The sequence below is a fragment of the Henckelia pumila genome, chromosome 4 (genome assembly GCF_033568475.1).
Source record: "Henckelia pumila isolate YLH828 chromosome 4, ASM3356847v2, whole genome shotgun sequence".
In the NCBI taxonomy this organism is placed as follows: Eukaryota; Viridiplantae; Streptophyta; class Magnoliopsida; order Lamiales; family Gesneriaceae; genus Henckelia; species Henckelia pumila.
In genome coordinates, this window is record NC_133123.1 from 13444900 (window position 1) to 13470351 (window position 25452).

Sequence of the window (25452 nt, forward strand, 5' to 3'; positions counted from 1 at the left end):
TGGCCGGGACTAGTTCGATAGGTTAACAATGCCACATACAAAGGATTAGTTGCTAAATAATATTTAATTTAAAAATGGGAACCACTAGGGAGTTGAAATAAAGAAAATTGTGGTTAGGGAGTTAAGATAAAGTTTGAAGGGTTGGTAGAGATTTTTAAATCATTTACCCTTAATTTAATCATGATTTCAATTTTTTTCCCTTCATTTAGGGCACGCCATCGGCGAGAAGGACACTCATTGTCCCACCTCTTTCATTCGAAGCTCAAGGTAATTGAACGACTCTCTAATTCTGAATATTTTTTTGTCGATTTCTGGTTCTTTTTCCCTAATTTTCGTACAAAATTAGGGTTCTTGTTCCCGGATTCGTACCCCACCTTAAATAGAGTTGATACAGGTCCGATACTGCCATCGGGTCGTCCGTCAACAATGCCCATGTCCTGACTTCGAGAACTTTGCGATTCCTGAACAGTAAGGTTCCTGCTACTTCAATCACTAGTAATGGTAATTTCTGAGTTTATTTAATGTAATGTAATTTAGATGAGAAAGAGAAGATGATTAGTGCGTATGAAGTGAAGGAAATAGCAGTTGTGGATGTTGTGAATGGTGGTATTGAACGCGATGGTGCAGTTCGGGTTGGAAAGAAGGGATTTTTTGGTGACTTAAGTTAAGATTGAAAGATTGGTTGCTAGTGGCAGGCTCAGTGGATTTTTTTATATTTAATTTAAAAAAAATTAAAAAATAAGTTGAATTGAAAACGATTGCATATATACACCAAAACGCCACTGCTATTAGCGGACGCTGGAATTTAAAATTCCAGCGTCCGCTGGTCGTTCCAGCGTCCGCTTGAACGATAGGCAGCGTTTGCTACTCAATGCAGCGGACGCAGCTTAATGCATGGGACTCCCAAAATGGGAGTCCCCATGTGCATTTCTTAATATAACAATTTTGTTAGTAAGTATATCTAGTTGCATTGCATCAATTAGCAATAGTATTTATTATCTTTTTTTTTAAAAAAAAAAAAACCTTCTTAATGTTTTATTATAGATTAAAAACAAAGTTTATTTAATTAACCATGTTATCTTATAAAATAGATATACTTAATAACAAAATTGTTATATTATCGAATAAATTCCAATGTTCTAAAAAGCGCTAGACAGGCGGCGGCGATCCCTCGCCTAGCGCCTAGATGTCTAAGCGGGGCTTAGACAAAAAACAAACCTAAATAATAAATAACTTGAGATATTAACGATTTTTACTATAAATATAATTTTTATATCTTATGTTGTTCAGTTTTTGTACGAAACTCTTATAAAATTTTAACAATAATAATAATAATTAGATATTAATAAATATCAAGTATTCATATGTAATATAAAATTTAATTTTTTGCTTGAATTTCTTTTCTGCGCTTCTTCTTTCCTTCTATGTTTGTTTCTCGCATCGTGTATCTCTCTTTTAGTTTTTTTTATTTTTAAAATTTTTTAATAAAAAATACTAACATCTGCACGCCTAGACGGATTTTGGCCTAGGTGGTTTGGGCGCCGCTTAGGCGAACAATGCTTAGAAGCATAACCTAGCAAAAAAACGAGACGATGAGCAATCGCCTACTACCTACCGCCCGCCTAGGCACCGCCATAATGAATATATTAATATATAACAATCTTCAAAACAAAAAATATAGACATAAATTAATAGTAACATATTTTTTAATCAACACAATATAAATAGAGTTAAGATACTATTTTTAAATAAAAAATATGTTGTTAATTACTAGATGATATCTAAAATAAATAATAAAAGAACAAAAAAAAAATATGTTGTTAATTACCAGATGATATCATATCATAAAATAAAAATATATAAAATAACAAAAAAGGCGAATCTATTTTAAGATAAATTGAATTTTTTTTTTTAGGGAAGATATATTGTAATTTATCCCAAACTATAATAGAATTTCGGTATATAATATATATTTTCTTACATCCCAATATTTTATATATTTTTTGTCAAAAAAATGACGAATATTTTTAATATCTATACCAAAATCTGACATTAAAATATATATAACATTAAACATTAAGATGGATACAATTTTTTGTTATTTTATATATTGTTATATTATGAAAAAAAAAATTTACAATATTAAAAATTTTAGTTTATTTTAATAAAATCATAGTTTTTGACATAAAAAAACAAGAGAATTTATTTGAAGTTTTCATGGTAAATCAATATTTTGTTATAGAAGGAAAGATATTGTGGGGTATCTTATCTGGAAAGATGGACTTACGAGAATCTTCCTTTTAAAATAAAAATAATAAAAGAAATTTTATTATAAAAATAAAAAAAGAACCCATAAAATAAATAAAATAATATATTATAAAACTCTTGCCCCATCTCTCTATCTGCCTGCCATAAGACCAAACAAAAAGAACGTCAGCATTAAGAGAAAAATTGTGCAAGTTATTTTTAAAAAAATGAAAATACATTTAAATCAATGAATTTCAAATCATTTTATATTTAAAATCAAATTTAATTTTGTTGCATTTTAATTATTTATTTAAACACTCATGCGTACTAATTTTTAATACTAATAACATAAAACAAAGTCTCGTGCATCACGCGGAGTGCAATACTAATTGACAATAATACCTTTTAATTGATTTTTTTTGCTATAAATATAATTTATATGTCTTATGTTGTTCAGTTTTTGTACGAAACTCTTATAAAATTTTAATAATAATAATAATAACAACAACATAGATATTAATAAATATCAAGTATTCATATGTAATATGAAATTTAATTTTTTGCTTGAATTTCTTTTCTGCGCTTCTTCTTTCCTTTTGTGTTTGTTTCTAGCATCGTGTATCTCTTTTTAGTTTTTTTATTTTTAAATTTTTTTAATAAAAAATAGTAACATCTGCCCGCCTAGACGGATTTTGGCCTAGGTGGTTTGGGCGCCGCTTAGGCAAACAATGGTTAAAAGCATAACCTAGCAAAAAAACGAGACGATGAGCAATCGCCTACCACCTACCGCCCGCCTAGGCACCGCCATAATGAATATATTAATATATAACAATCTTCAAAACAAAAAAAATAGGCATAAATTAATATTAACATATTTTTAATCAACACAATATAAATAGAGTTAAGATACTATTTTTAAATAAAAAATATGTTGTTAATTACTAGATGATATCTAAAATAAATAATAAAAGAACAAAAAAAAAATCTGAATCAATTTTTAGATATATTGCACATTCTCCCAAACTATAATAGAATTTCGGTATATAATATATATTTTTTACATCCCAATATTTTATATTTTTTGTAAAAAAAAAAGACCAATATTTTTAATATCTATACCAAAATATGACATTAATATATATATATATATATAACATTAAATATTAAGATGGATATAATTTTTTGTTATATTATGAAAACAATTTAATATTAAAAATTATACTTCATTTTAATAAAAATCGTAGTTTTTTTACATTAAAAAAAAAACCAAAGAATCTATTTGAAGTTTATAAGGTAAATAAATATTTTGTTATAGAAGGAAAGATATTGTGGGGTAATCTTATCTTATCTGAATTATTTAGGAAATATGGACTTACTGGAATCTTCCCTTTAAAAAATAAAAATAATAAAAGGAAATTTTATTTTTAAAACTAAGAAGATCTCCAAAACACAACCCTTGAAACCCATAAAATAAAGTAATATAAAAACCCTTTGCCCCATCGCTCTATCTTCCATAAGACCAAACAAAAAGAACGTCAGCATTAAAAAAAAAACTTTTCGCCGACGGTAAATCTCGCGAGACACCTTTTTCGCTTTGAGGTATATTATATCTATTTAATTAAGTGATGTTGAAATTGTATAAATTTATTTTGGTCGCGTCAATTCTTCCTTAGAATGAAAAGAAATTTGATGGATGGAATAGGATCAAGTTGAGTAACAGGGGTAGGAGTTTGGTACCTGATCGACTCGTGTAATTATCGAAAATGTCGGGTGCGAGTACAAGACAAAATTTTTTGGGTTGGTGTTGGATAGAGTCCGATCAAAATATAGTCTTTTTTTCCCATTGATTAATTGTTTCATATTTATTAGTTATTAAATTAATAATGACAATAATTGGGGAAATTCTTTGGACGAACTATTTTTTTTGTTTTTTGTTTTTTGTTTTTTAACTAAGGAAGAACTAGTTGTCTAATGCTTATTGCTGTAACCAAGTCAATTCCAGATTGCTATTTTTAGTTTAATATTATATTATGTGATGGATGTGATAATTGATATGTGATGGTTTTGTGTAATATGTGATGAAAGTTTATAATTTTTTTTGGGCTGTTTTTATGGTGATTGGTGAACTCCAGTTTTTTGCAAGTGTGGAAGCTGTAATTTTCGAGTACCCGAAAGTAGGATAGTATGATTTTTCAGGTTACCCGAACCCAACAAACCTGACCTGATTCCCACCATTATGAGGAGTTCAAAACCATTTGAAATCGTGTGGAGTTGAGCACACATATTTCACAAGTATGTTGTAACTTAGAAGCATATGTTATAACCTCAAAGGGGTTTGAAATAGATCAGTTTCACGTTATTAAGGGTTGAACATATATTTGTTTCATCAAAAAGCCTTGTAAGGCATGTAGTTACTGTGTCGTGGAGGATAAAAGGCTTTCTTTTTCGTCTGTTTCCAGTGGGCTTTATCCCAACTAGTCGTGCTGATCAACAAAGTTGAATTCACTATTAAATACCTTTTGAGCTTCTATAAGAATGCAGGCTTCAGAATTGCTGCATCATTCACTGCCCTGTATATCTTCTGTCATTATGTCGTAAAAATTGTCACTAGATTATACTCACAGACTGCTGTTAATTTTTGGATCTTTGCTACCAGACTCGGTGTTGCAGCTAGCGTCACCTTTTGTCACGGTCAATCGTGAACTTTCCAACTTTCATCCCCTCTCCACGCAAAATTTTGCTCTTTGGTATTTACCGAGCAATCAATAGTTGCAAGAATGCCTATAAAGGGATTGATCGAGCAGGATGTAAGCAAGCTGGATGTGACAAAGCTCCATCCACTCTCGCCTGAGGTCATTGCTCGCCAGGCTACAATAAACTTAGGTTAGTTGTACTTTAAACTGCTTTATGTGTACAATATGATAATTTTTGCATCTTTTAATTTGCGTGTTTACTTACTAACCCCATGTAGGGACGATTGGTCATGTGGCTCACGGGAAGTCAACAGTTGTAAAAGCCATATCTGGTGTCCAGGTATATCAGCCATTTCTTGAACTTGTGAGTTTGGATTATGCATGCTTGTTGTAGCATTTATAGTACTGTGCGGATCTTGGTGATGTGTTACTTGTATAATTTCAAAATTATTGGCATGGAGAAATAACAATTGGGCCATATGCTGACTATTTGAAGTACCTTGGAATATGGCCAGTTTAAGTATCTTTGAAATATTGATGGTTGCATTGCCCTTGTTCGTGGAAGTCGCCTTCTACCAAAGTTTATGCTCGTAGAACTTGTATCGGTTTGTTACTGTATTCACCAAGGTTCCTACTTTTTTCTCAGTGTCATTGTGTTCATATCTATACATCTTGTTCCAAAAATTGTTTTTTTTTGTGAATCGAAGTTCTTGCAATTTGTAATGCCTTTTGTGTTCATATATATACATCTTGTGCTATAAATGATAAAAAAGTATTTTGTATGAATCAAAGTTCTTGCATTTTGGAATGCCTTTTACATGCAGACCGTGCGCTTTAAAAATGAATTGGAACGTAACATTACCATCAAGCTTGGGTATGCCAATGCAAAAATATACAAGTGTGAAGATGATCGATGCCCTCGACCCATGTGCTACAAGTAAGTTTTCCAAAGTCAGGTTTACTCATTGATGTGAATTTATTTCCTTGTTCTCTTTATTATCGTGTGTTACTTTTCAGGGCATATGGAAGTGGAAAAGAAGACAGTCCAATGTGTGATGCGCCTGGCTTTGAGAACAGCAAGATGAAATTGCTTAGGCATATCTCTTTTGTTGATTGCCCGGTAATGTTTCGCATTGCTATTTGTTTGAAAATGTTTATATAGGAGTGTCGGTGAGGTTTTTTTTTGTGGTATTTATATTTTAATAACCAAACATCTCAACTGGGCTTCAAGTATATTTATGCGAAAAAAAAATTCTGATGCCACAGGGTCATGATATTCTCATGGCCACAATGCTTAATGGCGCGGCAATTATGGATGGAGCTTTACTTCTTATAGCTGCCAATGAGAGTTGTCCTCAGCCTCAGACGTCGGAGCATTTAGCTGCTGTTGAAATTATGCGTCTTCAGCACATTATAATTCTTCAGAATAAAGTTGATCTGGTTCAGGAAAATGTTACCATCAACCAGCATGAAGCCATTCAGAATTTCATCCAGGTTAATTGATGTGTCTGATGCGATTTAAATTTCACTGTTGCGTACATTTAACATTCTTCTTCCATATATCTCAACAGGGAACTGTTGCAGCTGGTGCACCAGTGATACCAATTTCTGCACAGCTCAAGTATAATATTGACGCCGTATGCGAATACATTGTTAAGAAAATCCCCATTCCAGAGAGGAACTTCATTTCTCCACCAATTATGAATGTAATCCGGTCATTTGACATCAACAAGCCTGGTTTTGAAGGTATTGATGAAATCCATGGTGGTGTAGCCGGTGGGAGTATTCTGAAGGTAGATTTTCTTTTATTTACTTAAAACGTGGAATAATAAAAAAATTTGTGGCCTGCCACATTCATTTATCCTTGTAAAACTTGCTTATTCAGCTTTTTCTTTGCTGAGTGCCAAGTTTTCCGTCAGTGGCCATTGTTCATATGAAAGCTTGACATGCCTTGAAAGTGGTTTTAGATCATATCAGCTCCATCATTATTAGGTGTTCCTCCCAAAAGCTAGAGTATTTAGAATGTGGTCCACCAAAGTAATGATCTTTAACACAATTTTCTCGCATAAGCTAGACAATGAGGAATATATGTCCAGAATTATTGTCCGAGATGCATGTGATGGGATGGAAACAAAGGTTCAGAAATAAATTGCGAAACCGTTTTTCCCAAATATTCAGATTCATGGCAGTCAGCCCAATTATAATATTTTACTTTTACAAGTCATCAACCTCGTCTTGTTGGTATACGAAAAAGTAAATTTGTACAACTTAAATGGCGGTCTGATGCAATATGAGATAACTGCGTGGTTACACTTGCAGGGTGTTTTGAAGGTAAATCAATTTATCGAGGTCCGTCCAGGTATTGTATCGAAGGATGAAAATGGTGACATCAAGTGCACCCCTATACACTCCAGAATAGTCTCCTTATATGCTGAGCAAAATGAATTACAATTTGCTGTTCCCGGGGGCCTTATTGGAGTTGGAACAACCATGGATCCTACGCTTACACGTTCAGATAGGTTGGTTGGCCAGGTTCTTGGAGACGTTGGCTCACTCCCTGAAGTGTACGTTGAACTAGAGGCAAGTGTCACTTTTAACAGCTCCAACTTATTGGAAAATTATGTTGATGATGTATTTTAATGGCCGAACATGGTGTGTTGCATGGGAAAAAAATGGTCTCAGAGGGATTGTATTTATGTTGAATGATTTACTGTGCTACAGGTTAAGATCTTTTTGCTGCGTCGTCTTCTGGGTGTTCGGACAAAGGAGGCAGAGGGAGGGGATAAAGTCTCGAAACTGGCAAGGGGAGAGATCCTTCTGTTAAACATAGGATCTATGTCAACAGGGGCTCGTGTCGTCGCTGTCTTGAAAGACCTTGCCAAACTACAGCTTACTTCCCCTGTGTGCACCAGCGAAGGAGAGAAAATTGCCCTAAGCCGTAGAATCAAGAAGCACTGGCGTCTTATTGGCTGGGGTCGGATTCTAGCTGTAATTTGATGGCTTTCGGACAGAATAAGCTTCAAATCAATTAAACCATCGACCTTAGTAAATATATGTCAAACCATTACATCAAACTTTTAATCAATAAGAAAATGTCAAAAAATTTTGCTGAGCTCGAATAATTGCCGGAAGCAGACTGCCTTAATTCTCACTTACACCTCAGTCCTCATCATCAACTCTAATCAAACCTAAAGAGTTTAAAGACAATAATACCATCGACAATTAATTAAAAAATAGAAAATAACTTAGACAAACATTTATATATATATATATATATATATATATATATATATATGTATATATATAATCAATACCTTTTCTTATATTCCAGTTCACAATTAATGCATATGTATGTGATCTTTTTTGTATGTTAGTTAATAGATATATACTTTTAAATATTAAGCACCAAGGATTATATATATATTAAAAAAAAAACCTAGCTATTCTGAGATCGTTTCACGGAAAATTTTGTAAGACGGATTTTTAACTTAACTCGACTCATGATTTTTTTTTTTTTGCCAAAAACATTATTTTTCATAGTAGACAACCCATTTCACAAAGTTTAGTCCTATAAAAACGTATCACAAAATGCATATTCTTGAATTAATAGCTTATCCTAATCATCTGTGTATTTATTGCTACTACAGTCTTTATTTAAAAATAAAAATATTCCAGAAATTATTACATTTTACTGTTAAATAGGGATTTATTTATGATAAGTTAATAAATAGTTTATAAATTCAGATATTATTATTCTCGCGATTTTTTTTGCCCATTTAAATCTATTTCTCTCCCTAGTTTTCCCGTTGTATTCAAATCAATTAAACGAACATAAGAGAGTTATGAAACTATTCGACACCACGGTTCTTTCGCTTCTGAGGCCGGACGGGCATCCGGGAGCTTATAGGCAGGTCAATCCATATGAAGGAAAGGATAAAAATGCAAAGATTCAGAATGACTGTTTACACTGGTGCTTGCCAGGGCCTATCGATTCTTGGAATGGGTTGATGATGGAAATGGTTCGTAGAGGCACAAATTGATGTTGGTTTCAACTTCAAGTTTTGTAATCCTTGTTTTATATTACTAGTAAAAAATATTTGTATCGCACGTGGAGAATATATTACTTTGAAATCATCGCATATCTCTATATTTGGTCGACACATTAACTGGAACATGATAACAAATATTACAAGACATAAGAGACTAAGGTACTGTTTGAGAGATCTTAAAAGCTCTAAAACAACTTATAAGTTGTTTGAAAGAACTTTTAACCTCTGCCAAACACCCTCTAAAAGCTTTGATTGACTTGCATCACGAAGAAAATGGTTAGAAAAGTTTTCCAGAGCTTTGATGAATCTGCGTCACCCGAACGGATAATTTCATCCTATCTTTTCATTACCTGGGTCATGAAAAGAAAATAAGAAATGCTAGGATTACCTGACGAAAAGCTTTTAAGAGCTAAATGAGAATTTAAGTTCAAAATGATCGTGTTCCATAACATTATGATTATAGCGCTTTAATATTTTTCAGTCATAACTTTAATAATGGTTCGTAATAACCCTTACATAACAAAGAATTTTGTTTCCGGGTGACGTTGTCTTCTATAAATATTTATTTCATCATATTGTTGTTTCAAATACTCGACTGATTTAGGTCTTGTTGACATTGATCGAATTTTGCTATGCACATTTCTAATTTAATAATATTAGTTAGTTTAAATATATGGAAACGAGAGAAATATTGGCGAGGCTATATTTATATTGGATTAGAATTAATATTAATTTTTTTTTATCAATTTATTATTATATGTTTTTTAATATCTTAGTTAAAATAATAATTTTTATATATGGGTAAAAAATGTTTTCAGTTTTATTATATCTTAATATTTTATTAAAAGACCCTCTATTTTATTATTATATGACTTTCTCTTTTTTTATTCATTAGATATTTTATTATTTACTAAAATGACACATAATATATTTATGTCATTTGATATGTTTTTTATTTACGAAAATATCATCCACTTTGTAAAATTGATATATCTATTGCGTTTTTGTGAATATTTGTTCAGAAAAAACGTTATCTCTTTTTGTATTTTTAAAGCTTTAAATTTTACATTTTACTTTTATTTTTTGTTTCCGTTAAAAAAATAAAATTTACAAGAATGCAACGCGTACAATTGAATACTAGTTTTTAATTATTTTAAATGTAATATTAAACAAAATGATCGAATTATTATAAATACAAGTATTCGACTTTAAACGTATTAAAACTTAAGCGAGATTAAACGTCGTATAAGAGAAATTTTTAAACACTGCTAATAACACATATTATAATAAGGATGAATTGGTGTTCAGTCCCTAAACCAAAAGTCAAATTAAGAATCAGTCCCTTGTCATAAACAAAGTTGTTTGCACTCTCTAGGCCCACATTATTTTTCTCGGATAAAATTGAGTACAAAACATTAAAAATATGGTACAAGTACATGATATTTGAGCACTAATTGTTCAAGATCGAGTACAAAAAATAAGATTTTGAATATAAAATCTAAACATCTTAATTAATGTGAACTTGCAACATATGTTTGAGTACTCAAAAATCATATATTTGTATCAGATCTAACACATTAATGGGTACTCAAATATCTTATATGAGTACAATATTTTCAATGTTTTGTACCGATTTCTATCCAAATAAGATAAATGTGTTATTAATATCAATATTTTCTTAGTACTCGAAAATCATATATTTGTATCAGATCTAACACATTTGATACTCAAAATCTCATATATTAGTACCGTATTTCTAATATTTTGTACTGATTGTCATATAAAGAAAACAAATATGTTATTATATCAATATTTGCTTACATATTTGAGTACTCAAAAATCATAAATTAGTACCAGATTTGAAATAATTGATACTCAAATATCATGTATTTGTACCATATTTTTCATGTTTTGTACATAATTTCATCCGAAACAAAACATGTGGGCCCAGAGAGTTTAAACAAAATTTTTTCTGACAGGGACTGATCACTGATTTAGGTTTAAGTTTGAAGACTGAATTATAAATTATTGTTATAATAACACATATTATAAGTTTTTGTGATGACAAAAATGATCTAGACAAAATTATGACAAAAGTAATCAGGACGAAAACAAACAAATGATTTGTTAAGTTAAAAAACAAACGGTTAAAAACTTGTCTGGACTAAAATAGAAATTGATATGCTAAGTAAACTGATCCGGAAGAAGGAAATCGACCGACATAGGAGAACCGTTTGAAAATTTTGATAATTCAAACTAGGAAGGTGACCCGATTAGTTGAAGATAATTTGTGATACCCTTGTTCTACATTAGAAAAATAAAAAATAAAAAATTAGTTTATAATAATAGGCTACAATGGACTTTTATAGCAACTTGAGTTAATCATTTTCGTAAAAGGGAGGACGAATACGAATTAGTTGCTATAGGAGCCCATTGTACCGGGTCTGGGACCGAGGCATGACAGAATGGTATCAAAGACGGTCACCAGCAGGAACCTCGAGAAATAAGTGTTATGCGGGGCAAAGTGCTACGTGCATGGGAGCCACCTCTTGAACCTGGGTAGCAAAGTGCTACATGAAGGGAGCCACCTCTTGAACCCGTATGAGCTACCTCTAGATTCTCGGTGCTGATGGATCGAGGGGTCAGGTCGCGATAAGGACGTCGCGTTTTAAAGGAGAGGTGATTATGATACCCCTGTCCCACATGAGAAAAATGAAAGATTTAAAATGAGTTTATAATATACTACAATGGACTTCTATAGCAACTTGGGTTAATTATTTTCGTAAAAGCGAGGACGAATGTGAAGTAGTTGCTATAGGAGCCCATTGTGCAGTCGTGCAGGTGCGGATCTGGGCCCGAGGCATGACATAATTAAAAACAAAGCTTAAATACTGCGGTTGCTTTCCGCATTTAGATACAGTCCAAATTAGGGGTGGGTTTTCGATATACCGTATCCAAAATATTGATATGAAAAAATTCATATCGGTATCGATATCGAAATTTCAAAATTTTTGTATGAAAAAAATCTATATTGATACCGTACAAATACCGAAAAAAAATTCGATATACCAAAAAAAATTTAGATATCGAAAAAATTTCGGTACGGTATTCTGAAAAGTCGGTATTTTGCTTCGATATCACAGCCCTATTCCAAATAGCCCCTTGCCACAGTGCTATTTTTAAAAAGAAAACAAAAATGCGTGGCACAATCTGAATCAATGTCGACTATTTTTGGAATAGAATTACACCGGCTATTTTTATGAACGTTTGATTCTTGTTTATAAATACTTGAAAAGAATGAAAAAGAATAATCAACAATGCTCGGCAAATTTCTCGTACTAAGCTTAAAGTCTTTTGAAAGAACCCAACTTAAAACATTCAAGCTCCCAGCACACTTTACTGGGATATCAGATTAATTATGCTACACTTAAAGTTAAAAATATTTAAATGTTGAAGTGTTGTTGTTATTGTAACTCTATCAGAAAGTGTTCTGATAAGAAATAATTTGTTTAGACTAAGAACTAGGAGTTTTAGTCGAAGAGTCGGTTGGATTAGGTTTGTAAAAGTGGTTGAATAAATCAAACTCTTCGAGTGAAAATTTTTTTGTGAACAAAAGAAGGAAAGAAGTGGAATCCTAGCCTTCAAACTTCTATAAAAAATCTCCGCGTTTTTTTATCTTACTGCATTTTAATTTTTTCACAGTAACCAGCTCAATTTTTTTTTCCCAAAATTTTTTCGCACTGACCAACTCAATTTTTATGCAAACTTGTATGTTAAGCAAAATTAGATAATCTAAATGATAACTCAACTTTTTATCACAAGAACTTAAGAATTTTTTTAAAATATTTATTTACCTTCTGAACATATTTTCAATACTAGCACTTTGTTGAGCACTTATATGTTAAGCAAAATTAGATAATCTAAATGATAACTCAACTTTTTATCACAAGTTCTTAAGAAATTTTTTAAAAGTATTTATTTATCTTCTAAACATATTTTCAATACTAACATTTTGTTGTTCAAGTTAATATCAATGAATCACTAAAAAAAAAAAAACTTTAATGTCAATGAATATTAACATCACAATTTTTAATATTTAAGGACTCAAAGACATATCTGCAAATATTAGCATGCCGCGTAACAAATCTAGCTTGTCTTAAATAATTGACCTATATCTCCGCATATATTCGAATAGATAGATCCTCTGGAGGGTTAATAGCATTTATCCCCTTGCGAAATTCTTATATAGCATAAAATTTTCTTATAAAAATTAATTAACTATTAGGTCCTCAACCTTTTTTTAAAAAAATAACTTAAAAATCTTTGTGTCAGAATTTGTTTGTAGACGCGCTTAAAATGCATTTGTTTATGTTTTTAAAGCTTTTTATAACTAAGATTTACTGAAATACCCTTCATCCTTGAATATGGTACTTGATAATCTATTTTTCATTGTACAATGATATCGTTTTTGAATTGGATTATTTTAAAAAAAAAATTAAATTTTATAAATCGGGGAAAGACCACTTTGAAATAATGAATTAACTAACTTGTTAACAATATTATTATTGGTAATATTATATAATCTATTATAATTCATTAACAATATTATTATTGGTAATAGTAAATTAAATAAAAATAAAAATGTTCAAAATAATAATCAATAATATGAATTATAATATACAAAAGTTTAAATTTTTATCCATTTTCTCGATTACATATTTTTATTAGAAAATATATTTTACACTACTTTACTTGATTTAAAAATAATCTAATAAAAAATGTTGGTAAAAGAAAATATGAATTGCCTGAAAATTTATTTGAAAATTAAAATTCCAGTTTGATGTGATAAATATATTTTAATATAATATGATTGATTTTTTTTTATTGAGATATTCATTAATTTTAAATTATTATATTTTCATCATAATTTTTTATTTTAATGATTTTATTCGAAATTTATAATGATAAACATTTAAGCATAATTGATATATTTTTCTGAGATCTAACTTTTGACAATATAAAATCAAATTAAACTTGAATATCCCGTCGTTAATAAAGTAGGAACATGAAAAATTAATGAAAACTGTAATATTAGTTTATTTCAAAAAAGCATAAACAAAAATGGCATAATTATAATATTTTTTAATGTTGATGAATCGATTTAACTCGAATTAATTTGATATTTAAATATTTTTATTTTTTATTCAAATTTTTAACAAAATAAAAATAAAACTCTAAATTATTTTCTATACCTCTTAGTTAAGTCATTCAAAAATAATCACATATTTTTGTTGTTGTTATTATTATTATTATTATTATTATTATTATTTGAATAATTATTGATATTATATTAATGCAATTACACTGATTGGGCATAATATATATAAAAACACACTATATGACCAGTGCAAAAATTGTTCTATGATTTCACTAACACTATTATACTCATGTTTTTTTTATTTTTATTAATATTATAATTTATTTAATCTTTTTAGGGAGAACGTTATTATTACTATTATTATCATTACCATATTTTATAGGAAAAAGTGCAATTTTGGTCTTGTATGTTTGTCACTTTGCGATTTCGGTCTTCTATATTTTCATATTTCAGTTTTAGTCCAACGTGCTAGATTTTTGGTAATTTCAGTCATTTTTCTTCGAAAATGCTTACATGACACTATCTACGTCAGCTCCACATCAGCATTGTATTGGTGTCACATCGAAAAAAAGATTAAAATTGTCAAAAAACAAATATAGTGGATTAAAACTGAAACTTGAAAATATAGAAGACCGAAATCACAAAGTGACAAACATAAAAAAATCAAATTTTTTTCTACCTATTTCATGATTTTAATTATTTATTTAAAATTTCAAAATAATAAAAATGGTATGTCTGATTAGTAAGTCGGTGAATTAATTATTTCAAACAGTGGCCTTACTCTTTCTTCACTTTATCAAATTTAGATATTTAAACTAATCCAAAAATCATATGTTAAATAAGTGAACAAGAAAAACCTATTTAAAAAAATAGTATAGCAAAAAAACTGAGGGTATTTTTTGTCATTTGAGATAAACAAGTTTTCAAAATATGATAAATTGCATTTCAAGTGCGTGTATCTATAATTTCCAAAACAAGGGGTTTTTAACTTATTTTTAAAAAAAAATTAAAGACTTAACAGCTAATTAATTTTTGATTTAGAGTTTTATGCTATATAGAAATTCTACTGGGGGTTGAGTGCTATTTGCTCTCTTTGAGAAGATGACCATTATTTTGGAAAATCACGTTTACAATATATCTATCATCATCATTAAATCATGACTACTCCTTATTAGATATTAGCCCTATCAACACGAAAACACCAAAATAATAATATATAATAAACAATCAGATTTTTTGTAGATCAAAATCTAAAAGTTAAAGGTTTCATCGTTAATAAAAAAAAATAGAATAATTTTCAAGTGAAACTTATTTACCTGATTCAAATAGAATGAAAAATAATATTTTGACATCAAAATTAATACTAACTAATCAAGTTACGATCTATATCACAAAATTAATCAGTGAGACGATTTTATGTAAAACATATATTATGTGCAAATTAAAGTAGCGTTTAAAAGAGTTTTTAGTAAATATTTCTCAACTATTTTTTCACATAAAATTTTATGAAAAAAAATTGAGAAATACTTTCAAAAAGTTCTCTAAAACTACCTAAATATGATGGCTTGATTAGAAAGTGCGTTGGGTAAGTGAGATGAAAATATTAATGCATACGGGCTTTGTTTGATAAAAGTAGGATAAGTAAAAGTTGTGATAATTTTATTATTTGTTTGGTAAAATTTTTGTGCTGATGATAAAAGTATGTTTTTTTTTTTTGTGAAATGGTCTTTCTAACCCTGCAAGCAAATTAACTTCCAATTTTTATACTTGCCCACCAAATGAAATCTCAATGTGTAAGGCCCGGGATTAATTAATATTAATCCGAATTTATTTAATTTTAATCCGAGTATATTTAATTTGGGAATATTTATAGTTTCGATTTAAATTCTAATATTCTTAAATTATTTAGGATTGAAATTGAATTAAAATAAGGGCCGATGACCGAATTGCAATTATTGAAGAATTGAGAGACTAAAGTGCAAATAGAATTAAAGTTATCAGATTTTGAATTGATTATCAGCATGTATACGTGTATTTTCTTATCAAATTCAAAATTCAAGAACAGAGAGCCGAGCTTCTTCTTTTCCTTTGCGATTGTGATTTTCAAAACCTTATATCTTTTGATTCGATCGTCCGTTTTTTATTCCGAAAAGTGTTCTGGAATCCTTACGAAGAGGGCTTCGATCTAGTATAAGTATTTATATCTTTCAGTATGGTTTGAAGCTCTAAAGTTGACAAATATCAGATGTTGAGTTTTCGATTATGTTTATCGACGTTTATGCGATTCTATATCGAAATCGGATTGATGAGTTTGTATTATATGTATCCAATCTTGATTCCAGCATGTTAATCGATTTTTATAGCTATTGATATGAAGATTTGAATGATATATCAGATGGTTATTGAATTGAATATATGTATGAGTTGGTTAGAAGTTAGAAATGGTTTCGGGATTACGTCGGTTATCGATTTTGAATTGCTACGTCGTCGATTCGAGTTTTTGGATCGTTTTGATAGCCTATATCTGAGCTGAAGTTGTTGTTGAGATGTTTTGAATGTTATAGTATTTTTCTTATTTAGTTTCAGTTGAGTTTGAAGGCTAAACGATACAAGACGCCGACTTGAACTAACGAAGAAAGAGTTGAGGTTTGAAATACAATTGATTGATAAATTCTTGATGGTTTTGACTCGTTTATGAAATGATAGATTGATTTGAAGTTTGATATATGTATTTTGATTATATATTACAGATTTGAAGAGTTCAGAACCTCAATAAAAGAAGGTATAATGACGACATCGCGAAGTAGGGACTTTGAAACTCAAGAACGACTAATCTTGAGTTGGCCCGCAAAAACCACATACTTGTTATTGTTTTTGATTTGATTGTGATGTTGTCGATCCATTTCAGGTAGTGGATCTTTATATTCGAGTTGATATGATGCTATATTGAATCGATTCTATGCCAAGGTTGCGGTTAACCTTATTTGCGAGTCGTTTACGAACTCGTTAGATGGATATCCATGTCAAGATCATTTACGAATCTTGATGGCACGAAGTTATATGAATCAATTCTTATTCGAAGCATTAATTTACTCTATTTGTTGAGTCGAGTTTAAATAGAGTCGATACGATTTATTTAACGCTTTCTATATGTTGGTTATACTGAGAATTGTTTCTCACCGGAGTTTATCCGGCTGTTGTCTTGTTTTGTATGTGTGCATGACAACAGATGGGGCAGGAGCTAGTCATCGACGTCATTGACAGCTGGGAGAGAGTCTAGCACGTGAGGACTCGGGTTGTAGATGATGTCTTGAACTTTAGAAGCATGAAACTTTAGTCTAGTTGGTTTTGAATTACATGTATGAAGTTTGAGATAATTGTTGTCGTTTATCGATCATTAGCGACTTGTGGATGTAATAAAATGCATGTATAAATGCTTGAGACCTTGTTTGTATGTAGATGCAAGTTCCAGATCTTTTAAACCATGTTTTGCATTGATTATGGTGATGAGATTTGATAGTGTATGGTTTTGACAGCAAAAATAATCATGCAGAGTTTTCTGGAATTTGGGGCCGCTCGATCCGCAAGACTTCACCGATCGAGCGAGCCTTGTAATTTTGCAAACAGAGATTTTAGTTTTTGGCTCGCTCGATCCGCAGAAGTTGACGGATCGAGCAAGGCCAAATTGTGTTCCATCCGAGAGTTGAGCAATTGTGCTCGCTCGATCGGGTGTTTTTCACCGATCGAGCGAGACACTGAGTTTTAAAAAAAAAAAATTTACTTTGATTTTGGTTTCTTAATTGATGTTTAATGAACGTTAATTGTTCATTAATTGCCCTAAGATGAGATTAGCAACCCGAGGTCCCCAAAACAGGTGGTATCAGATCATAAGTTTCTTTGACTGAGATTAGATGATCAGGATAGATCGAGTCTTCTATTCTGATTTATTTATTACTTTCATAATTGTATGGTATATGATTGATTGATTACAGATATTAAATTGTCACATGATGCTGTGATAATTTGCGAAGAATATGCTATACAATGGTTTGAATTACATGCTATCTGGTTATTTGATTGAAGTACTAGCATGTATTATGAGGATGAATCGAAACTCGATCTTTTATGAAGGCAATGTGGACTGCAATAGACTTGTTGTAATTGAGATTGAACTGTACACTAATCTGTTTGATTATCAGATATGCCTCCCCGACCAGCACCGAGAGTTAGACAGACATTGGCAGTGAATGAACCAGAACAGACCAATGTTGCACAAGTCCCAGTGACAGCAACTGAACATGGACAGGGTAGTACGTCTACTGATGAGTTCAGTGATGCTAATCCGATGGAGAAACTTCTGAAACGATTCCAGTCATTCAAACCACCGAAGTTGCAAGGAACAGAGAATGTTGTGGAATGTGAGAATTGGCTGGAAGATATTGAGCAGTTATACGAGTCTATTGACTATTCAGATGATCATCGTGTGAGACTGATTATTCATCAACTGCATGGCCTTGCCAAGAGTTGGTGGATAGCGACGAAGAAAGCATTGGAAAACCAAGGTACTGTTATTACCTGGTCTGTATTTCGAACTGCTTTCTATCAGCGTTTCTTTCCTGTGTCTTATCGCAAGGACAAAGGAGCAGAGTTTGCGAGTTTGCAACAGGGACAGTTAAACATCGAGGAATATGTTGCCAAATTCACCAGCTTGTTGAAGTTTGCTCCACATATTGCTGTTAGTGATGAAGCTCAAGCCGATCAATTTATCAATGGCTTGAATCCTGATGTGTTTACACTTGTGAATTCGGGAAGACCGAATACCTTTACTGATGCTCTGAATCGAGCAAAGGGTGCAGAAGCAAGGATACTGAAACAACGAGGAGCACAGTTTGTGCCACAGCCAGTGAGACAGTCCCAAGAACAGTCACAGATTCCACCGCCACCTCGATTTGAAGCTGGAGGTAGTAGTAGTGGAAAGAAGAACTTCTTCAAAGGCAAGAGTAAATAGTTCAAGAGATCTGGTGGTAGTAGCTCTTTGAGTTCAGGTAGTTCCCGACAGTCTAGGGCTGGACAGAAGTCTGATGTGTATTGCACCAAGTGTGGTGGACTCCATACCAATGAACAATGTCGAGGTGTATTTGGAAGCTGCCACATTTGCAACAAGATGGGACATTTTGCACGAGTGTGTCCACAATGAGGTTCTGAAGGTGCACATGGTGCGGGATCATCGAGACCGATAGGTCAATCTACATCTTCTGTTCACTCTTTTCAACCACAGCCTGCAGCACCGAGTAGAGGAGGAGGTCAGTCAGTGAATCAACCTCCGAGGCAACAAGCGAGAGTGTTTGCATTGACCAAAGAGCAAGCACAAGCGGCACCGGACGATGTGATTGCAGGTAACTGTTTTCTTTCTGGTTATCCTGCCTATGTCTTATTCGATAGTGGTGCGTCGCATACCTTCATATCTGAACAATTTGTTACGTTGTATTCATTGCTTGTTGAGTCATTAACTACTGTAGTGTCTATATCTTCACCGTTGGGAAAAGGTATAGTATCAGTGAAGTCTGTTAGAAACTGTGTACTACAGTACGAAGGTAATGAAATTGAGCTTGACTGTATCGTTCTTGGTTTATCTGACTTTGATTGCATAATCGGTATCGATATGCTAACCAAGTACAGAGCCACAGTAGACTGTTTTCAGAAGATTGTGAAGTTCAGACCTGATATGACTGATGAACGGAATTCTATGATAAGGGGTCACGAGCCAAAATTCATTTGATATCTGTTCTTTCTATGACTGACTTGTTACAGAAAGGGGCAGAAGGATTCCTTATTTATGCAATTGATATACTGAAGACTAGTCCGAAATTGACTGATATACAGGTGGTGAGTGAGTTTGCAGATGTATTCCCTGATGAGATTTCAGGATTGCCACCGTACAGAGAAGTAGATTTCGGTATTGAATTGATGCCAGGTACACAACCGATATCAAAAGCACCGTATCGAATGGCACCAACTGAATTGAAAGAACTGAAAGACCAACTTGAAGATTTGTTGGCCAAAGGATATATCAGACCGAGTGTATCCCCATGGGGTGCTCCGGTATTATTTGTTAGAAAGAAGGACGGATCGATGAGATTGTGTATTGACTACCGGCAATTGAACAAAGCAACAGTAAAGAATCGTTATCCTTTACCTCGTATCGATGATTTATTTGATCAATTGCAGGGTTCGTCGGTATATTCGAAGATTGATCTCCGATTCGGATATCATCAGTTGAGAGTTAGAGACGAGGACATTCCTAAGACTGCGTTTAGAACCAGGTATGACCATTATGAATTCATAGTCATGCCTTTTGGTCTAACGAATGCACCAGCAGTTTTTATGGGATTGATGAATAGAGTATTTCAAAGATATTTAGATGACTTCGTGATTATCTTTATCGATGATATTTTGATATACTCTAAGAGTCTGTGTGAACATGCTGATCATCTCCGAACTGTATTGAGAATATTAAGAGAAGAGAAATTGTATGCCAAGTTATCCAAATGTGAGTTTTGGTTGCAGCGAGTTGTTTTTCTTGGTCATGTAATTTTAGGAGATGGCATTTCAGTGGATCCGAGTAAGGTTGAAGCTGTGATCAGTTGGCAGAGACCGACATCTGTGCCAGAAATTCGAAGTTTTATGGGCTTGGCCGGTTATTACCGTCGATTCATTCGAGATTTTTCCTCGATAGCGAAGCCTATTACACAGCTTACACAAAAGAATGCACCATTTCTTTGGTCTGAGGCGTGTGAAAGAAGTTTTATCGAACTCAAGAAGAGATTAACTACAACGCCTGTTCTAATAATCCCTACAGGTACTGGTGATTTTGTTGTTTATTGTGATGCTTCTCACCAGGGTTTGGGATGTATTTTAATGCAGAAAGGACATGTTGTCGCTTATGCTTCTCGACAACTTAAACCACATGAATTCAGGTATCCGATTCATGATCTTGAATTGGCTGCAATTGTCTTTGCATTGAAGATCTGGAAACATTACTTATATGGCGAGAAGTTTGAAATCTTTTCTGATCACAAAAGTCTGAAGTATCTGTTCTCACAATCTGAATTGAATATGAGACAATGATGATGGCTTGATTTGTTGAAGGATTTTGATTGTGAAATCAAATACTATCCGGGAAAATCTAATGCAGCAGCGGATGCCCTAAGTAGAAAGGTATGTGCTTTATCCTTGTCTACGGTAGGTGTATCTAATTTGATTGAAGATTGTTGTAGTTCTGGGTATGTATTTGAGACAAATAGAAGACCGATGAGAGTGTATGCAATCAGTGCTGAGCCAGAGTTATTGATTCGTATCAAAGAAGCACAAAAAGCCGATCAGAATGTGCAGAAATCGATTAAAATGATTCGATCAGGACATCAGTCTGAGTACAAGGTTAGTGACGATGATATCTTGTATGTGAATGACCGAATAGTTGTTCCCGATATTGCAGACTTGAGACAGAATATTCTGAAAGAAGCCCATTGCAGTCGCTATAGTGTTCATCCTGGAGGCAGAAAGATGTACAACGACTTGAAGAGTCAGTACTGGTGGAAACAAATGAAGTCTGATGTGACTGAATTTGTATTTAAATGTTTGAATTGCCAACAGGTGAAGGCTGAAAAAAAAGAAACCAGGTGGCTTATTACAGAGTTTATCGATTCCTGAATGGAAATGGGACCACATTTCCATGGACTTTGTAACAAAGTTGCCACGATCATCTCGAGGATGCGATGCTGTTTGGGTAATCATCGACAGATTGACGAAATCTGCGTGCTTTATTCCTTATCGAATGACTTATCGTCATGATCAAATGGCAGATCTCTATATTCGAGAAGTGGTAAGACTACACGGTGTGCCAAAGTCGATTGTATCAGATCGAGATCCGAGGTTTACTTCGCACTTTTGGCATAGCCTACAGGAAGCTCTAGGTACGCGTTTACATTTGAGTACCGTTTATCATCCTCAAACTGACGGTCAATCTGAACGAACTATTCAGACGCTTGAGAATATGCTTAGAGCTGTAGTACTTGATTTTGGAGTTACATGGCAAAATTCTATACCACTCGTGGAGTTTTCTTATAACAACAGTTATCAGACGAGTATAGAGATGGCACCATTCGAAGCCTTATATGGGAAGAAATGTCGATCGCCTTTGTATTGGGATGATGTTTCTGAGGTACCTGAGTTAGGGCCAGACATGATCAGACATATGACTGAGAAGGTGAAACTGATACAGTAGAGGATGAAAACAGCACAGCACAGACAGACCAGATATGCAAATGTACGACGACGGCCGTTATCATTTGATCAGGGGTGATAAAGTGTTTCTGAAGATTTCACCGTTCAGGGGCACAGTTCGATTTGGCAAACGAGGAAAATTATCTCCGAGGTATATTGGGCCGTACGAGATTCTCGAGAAGATAGGCAATCTAGCTTATCGACTCGCTCTTCCTATGTCTTTATCTGAAATATATGATGTCTTTCATGTATCGATGTTGAGGAAGTACATATCTGATGCATCTCATGTGATTCGCTCCGATGAAGCTGAGTTGGATGACACTCTTAGCTACTTCGAACGACCTATTCAGATTCTTGATAGGAAGACGAAGCAACTCCGAACGAAGACCATTCCATTGGTGAAGATTCAATGGAGTAGACACGGAGTTGAAGAAGCAACGTGGGAAGTCGAAGATGATATGAAGCAACGATTTCCTTATCTATTCCACTGATGTGAGTTCTTATTCAGTTTCAGTTATTCTTTATTCTTATGAGCATGCAGTCTGCATATCTATACTGTCTATGAATTCGAGGACGAACTCATGTCTTAGTGGGGGAGAAATGTAAGGCCCGGAATTAATTAATATTAATCCGAATTTATTTAATTTTAATCCGAGTATATTTAATTTGGGAATATTTAGAGTTTCGATTTAAATTCTAATATTCTTAAATTATTTAGGATTGAAATTGAATTAAAATAAGGGCCGAGGACCGAATTGCAATTATTGAAGAACTAAGGGACTAAAGTGCAAATAGAATTAAAGTTATCAGATTTTGAATTGATTATCAGCATGTATACGTGTATCTTTCTTATCAAATTCAGAATTCAAGAACAGAGAGCCAAGCTTCTTCTTTTCCTTTGCGATTGTGATTTTCAAAACCTTATATCTTTTGATTCGATCGTCCGTTTTTGATTCCGAAAAGTGTTCTGGAATCCTTACGAAGAGGGCTTCGATCTAGTGTAAGTGTTTATATCTTTCAGTATGGTTTGAAGCTCTAAAGTTGACAGATATCAGATGTTGAGTTTTCGATTATGTTTATCGACGTTTATGCGATTCTATATCGAAACCGGATTGATGAGTTTGTATTATATGTATCCAATCTTGATTCCAGCATGTTAATCGATTTTTATAGCTATTGAGATGAAGATTTGAATGATATATCAGCTGGTTATTGACTTGAATATATGTATGAGTTGGTTAGAAGTTAGAAATGGTTTCGGGATTACGTCGGTTACCGATTTTGAATCGCTACGCCGTCGATTCGAGTTTTTGGATCGTTTTGATAGCCTATATCTGAGCTGAAGTTGTTGTTGAGATGTTTTGAATGTTATAGTATTTTTCTTATTCAGTTTCAGTTGAGTTTGAAGGCTAAACGACACAAGACGCCGACTTGAACTAACGAAGAAAGAGTTGAGGTTTGAAATACAATTGATTGATAAATTCTTGATGGTTTTGACTCGTTTCTGAAATGATAGATTGATTTGAAGTTTGATATATGTATTTTGATTATATCTTACAGATTTGAATAGTTCAGAACCTCAATAAAAGAAGGTATAATGACGACATCGCGAAGTAGGGACTTTGAAACTCAAGAACGACTAATCTTGAGTTGGCCCGCAAAAACCACATACTTGTTATTGTTTTTGATTTGATTGTGATGTTGTCGATCCATTTCAGGTAGTGGATCTTTATATTCGAGTTGATATGATGCTATATTGAATCGATTCTATGTCAAGGTTGCGGTTAACCTTATTTGCGAGTCGTTTACGAACTCGTTAGATGGATATCCATGTCAAGATTGTTTACGAATCTTGATGGCACGAAGTTATATGAATCAATTCTTATTCGAGGCGTTAATTTACTCTATTTGTTGAGTCGAGTTTAAATAGAGTCGATACGATTTATTTAACGCTTTCTATATGTTGGTTATACTGAGAATTGTTTCTCACCGGAGTTTATCCGGCTGTTGTCTTGTTTTGTATGTGTGCATGACAACAGATGGGGCAGGAGCTAGTCATAGACGTCATTGACAGCTGGGAGAGAGTCTAGCACGTGAGGACTCGGGTTGTAGATGATGTCTTGAACTTTAGAAGCATGAAACTTTAGTCTAGTTGGTTTTGAATTACATGTATGTAGTTTGAGATAATTGTTGTCGTTTACCGATCTTTAGCGACTTGTGGATGTAATAAAATGCATGTATAAATGCTTGAGACCTTGTTTGTATGTAGATGCAAGTTCCAGATCTTTTAAACCATGTTTTGCATTGATTATGGTGATGAGATTTGATAGTGTATGGTTTTGACAGCAAAAATAATCATGCAGAGTTTTTTGGAATTTGGGGCCGCTCGATCCGCAAGACTTCACCGATCGAGCGAGCCTTGTAATTTTGCAAACAGAGATTTTAGTTTTTGGCTCGCTCGATCCGCAGAAGTTGACGGATCGAGCGAGGCCAAATTGTGTTCCATCCGAGAGTTGAGCAATTGTGCTCGCTCGATCGGGTGTTTTTCACCGATCGAGCGAGACACTGAGTTTTAAAATTTTTTTTTTTTTTTTACTTTGCTCTTGGTTTCTTAATTGATGTTTAATGAATGTTAATTGTTCATTAATTGTCCTAAGATAAAATTAGCAACCCGAAATCCCCACACAATGCATGTACAACATTTCCTTGATAAATAGAACGAAATCGTAATATATCATCCAAATTACGAAAGCCATATTCTACCAAGTTCCAGAAGTGATCAACTTTACACTGCAATTTCTTGATAAATACACCGAAATCGTAATTATATGGCCATCCAACTTTCGAAAGAATTCTACCAAGTTCCATATGTGATCATTAGCAAAAGATTGAAGACAGAAAATGAAGAAGTATTATATATGTCGGTGATGGAACTGATATGGCAAACCAACAGAAGAAAATAAATGCAATAAACTTGAGAAAAGGTCCGAAGCTCGTCTCCGACGAACCCTACTCCATCTGC

At 32.9% G+C, this 25452-nt stretch overlaps 1 protein-coding gene across 5 annotated transcripts; it reads left to right on the plus strand.

The window, feature by feature from the left end:
- The first annotated feature begins 3711 nt into the window (after nucleotides 1–3711).
- Nucleotides 3712–7952, plus strand: LOC140864095 (uncharacterized). 5 transcript variants are annotated; one of them, XM_073268014.1, is made up of 9 exons: nucleotides 3712–3846; nucleotides 4904–5130; nucleotides 5219–5280; nucleotides 5765–5877; nucleotides 5958–6060; nucleotides 6207–6434; nucleotides 6512–6733; nucleotides 7260–7520; nucleotides 7662–7952. In XM_073268014.1, the coding sequence occupies exons 2-9, from the start codon at nucleotides 5025–5027 to the stop codon at nucleotides 7935–7937; spliced, it is 1371 nt and encodes a 456-aa protein (XP_073124115.1). In that variant the 5' UTR covers nucleotides 3712–3846; nucleotides 4904–5024; the 3' UTR covers nucleotides 7938–7952. The 5 variants fall into 5 exon arrangements, with proteins under 5 accessions (XP_073124115.1, XP_073124118.1, XP_073124120.1 ...); XM_073268017.1 differs by having other exon boundaries at nucleotides 3727–3813; XM_073268019.1 differs by lacking the exon at nucleotides 3712–3846 and adding an exon at nucleotides 3970–4044.
- The last annotated feature ends 17500 nt before the right edge of the window (nucleotides 7953–25452 follow it).

Bases quoted from the DNA above. Each gene is read 5' to 3' on its own strand.
- LOC140864095 (XM_073268014.1), top strand. From the start codon at position 5,025: ATGCCTATAAAGGGATTGATCGAGCAGGATGTAAGCAAGCTGGATGTG. The intron at 5,131-5,218 runs GTTAGTTGTACT...AACCCCATGTAG, and splicing joins CCAGGCTACAATAAACTTAG to GGACGATTGGTCATGTGGCT. The intron at 5,281-5,764 runs GTATATCAGCCA...TTTTACATGCAG, and splicing joins AAGCCATATCTGGTGTCCAG to ACCGTGCGCTTTAAAAATGA.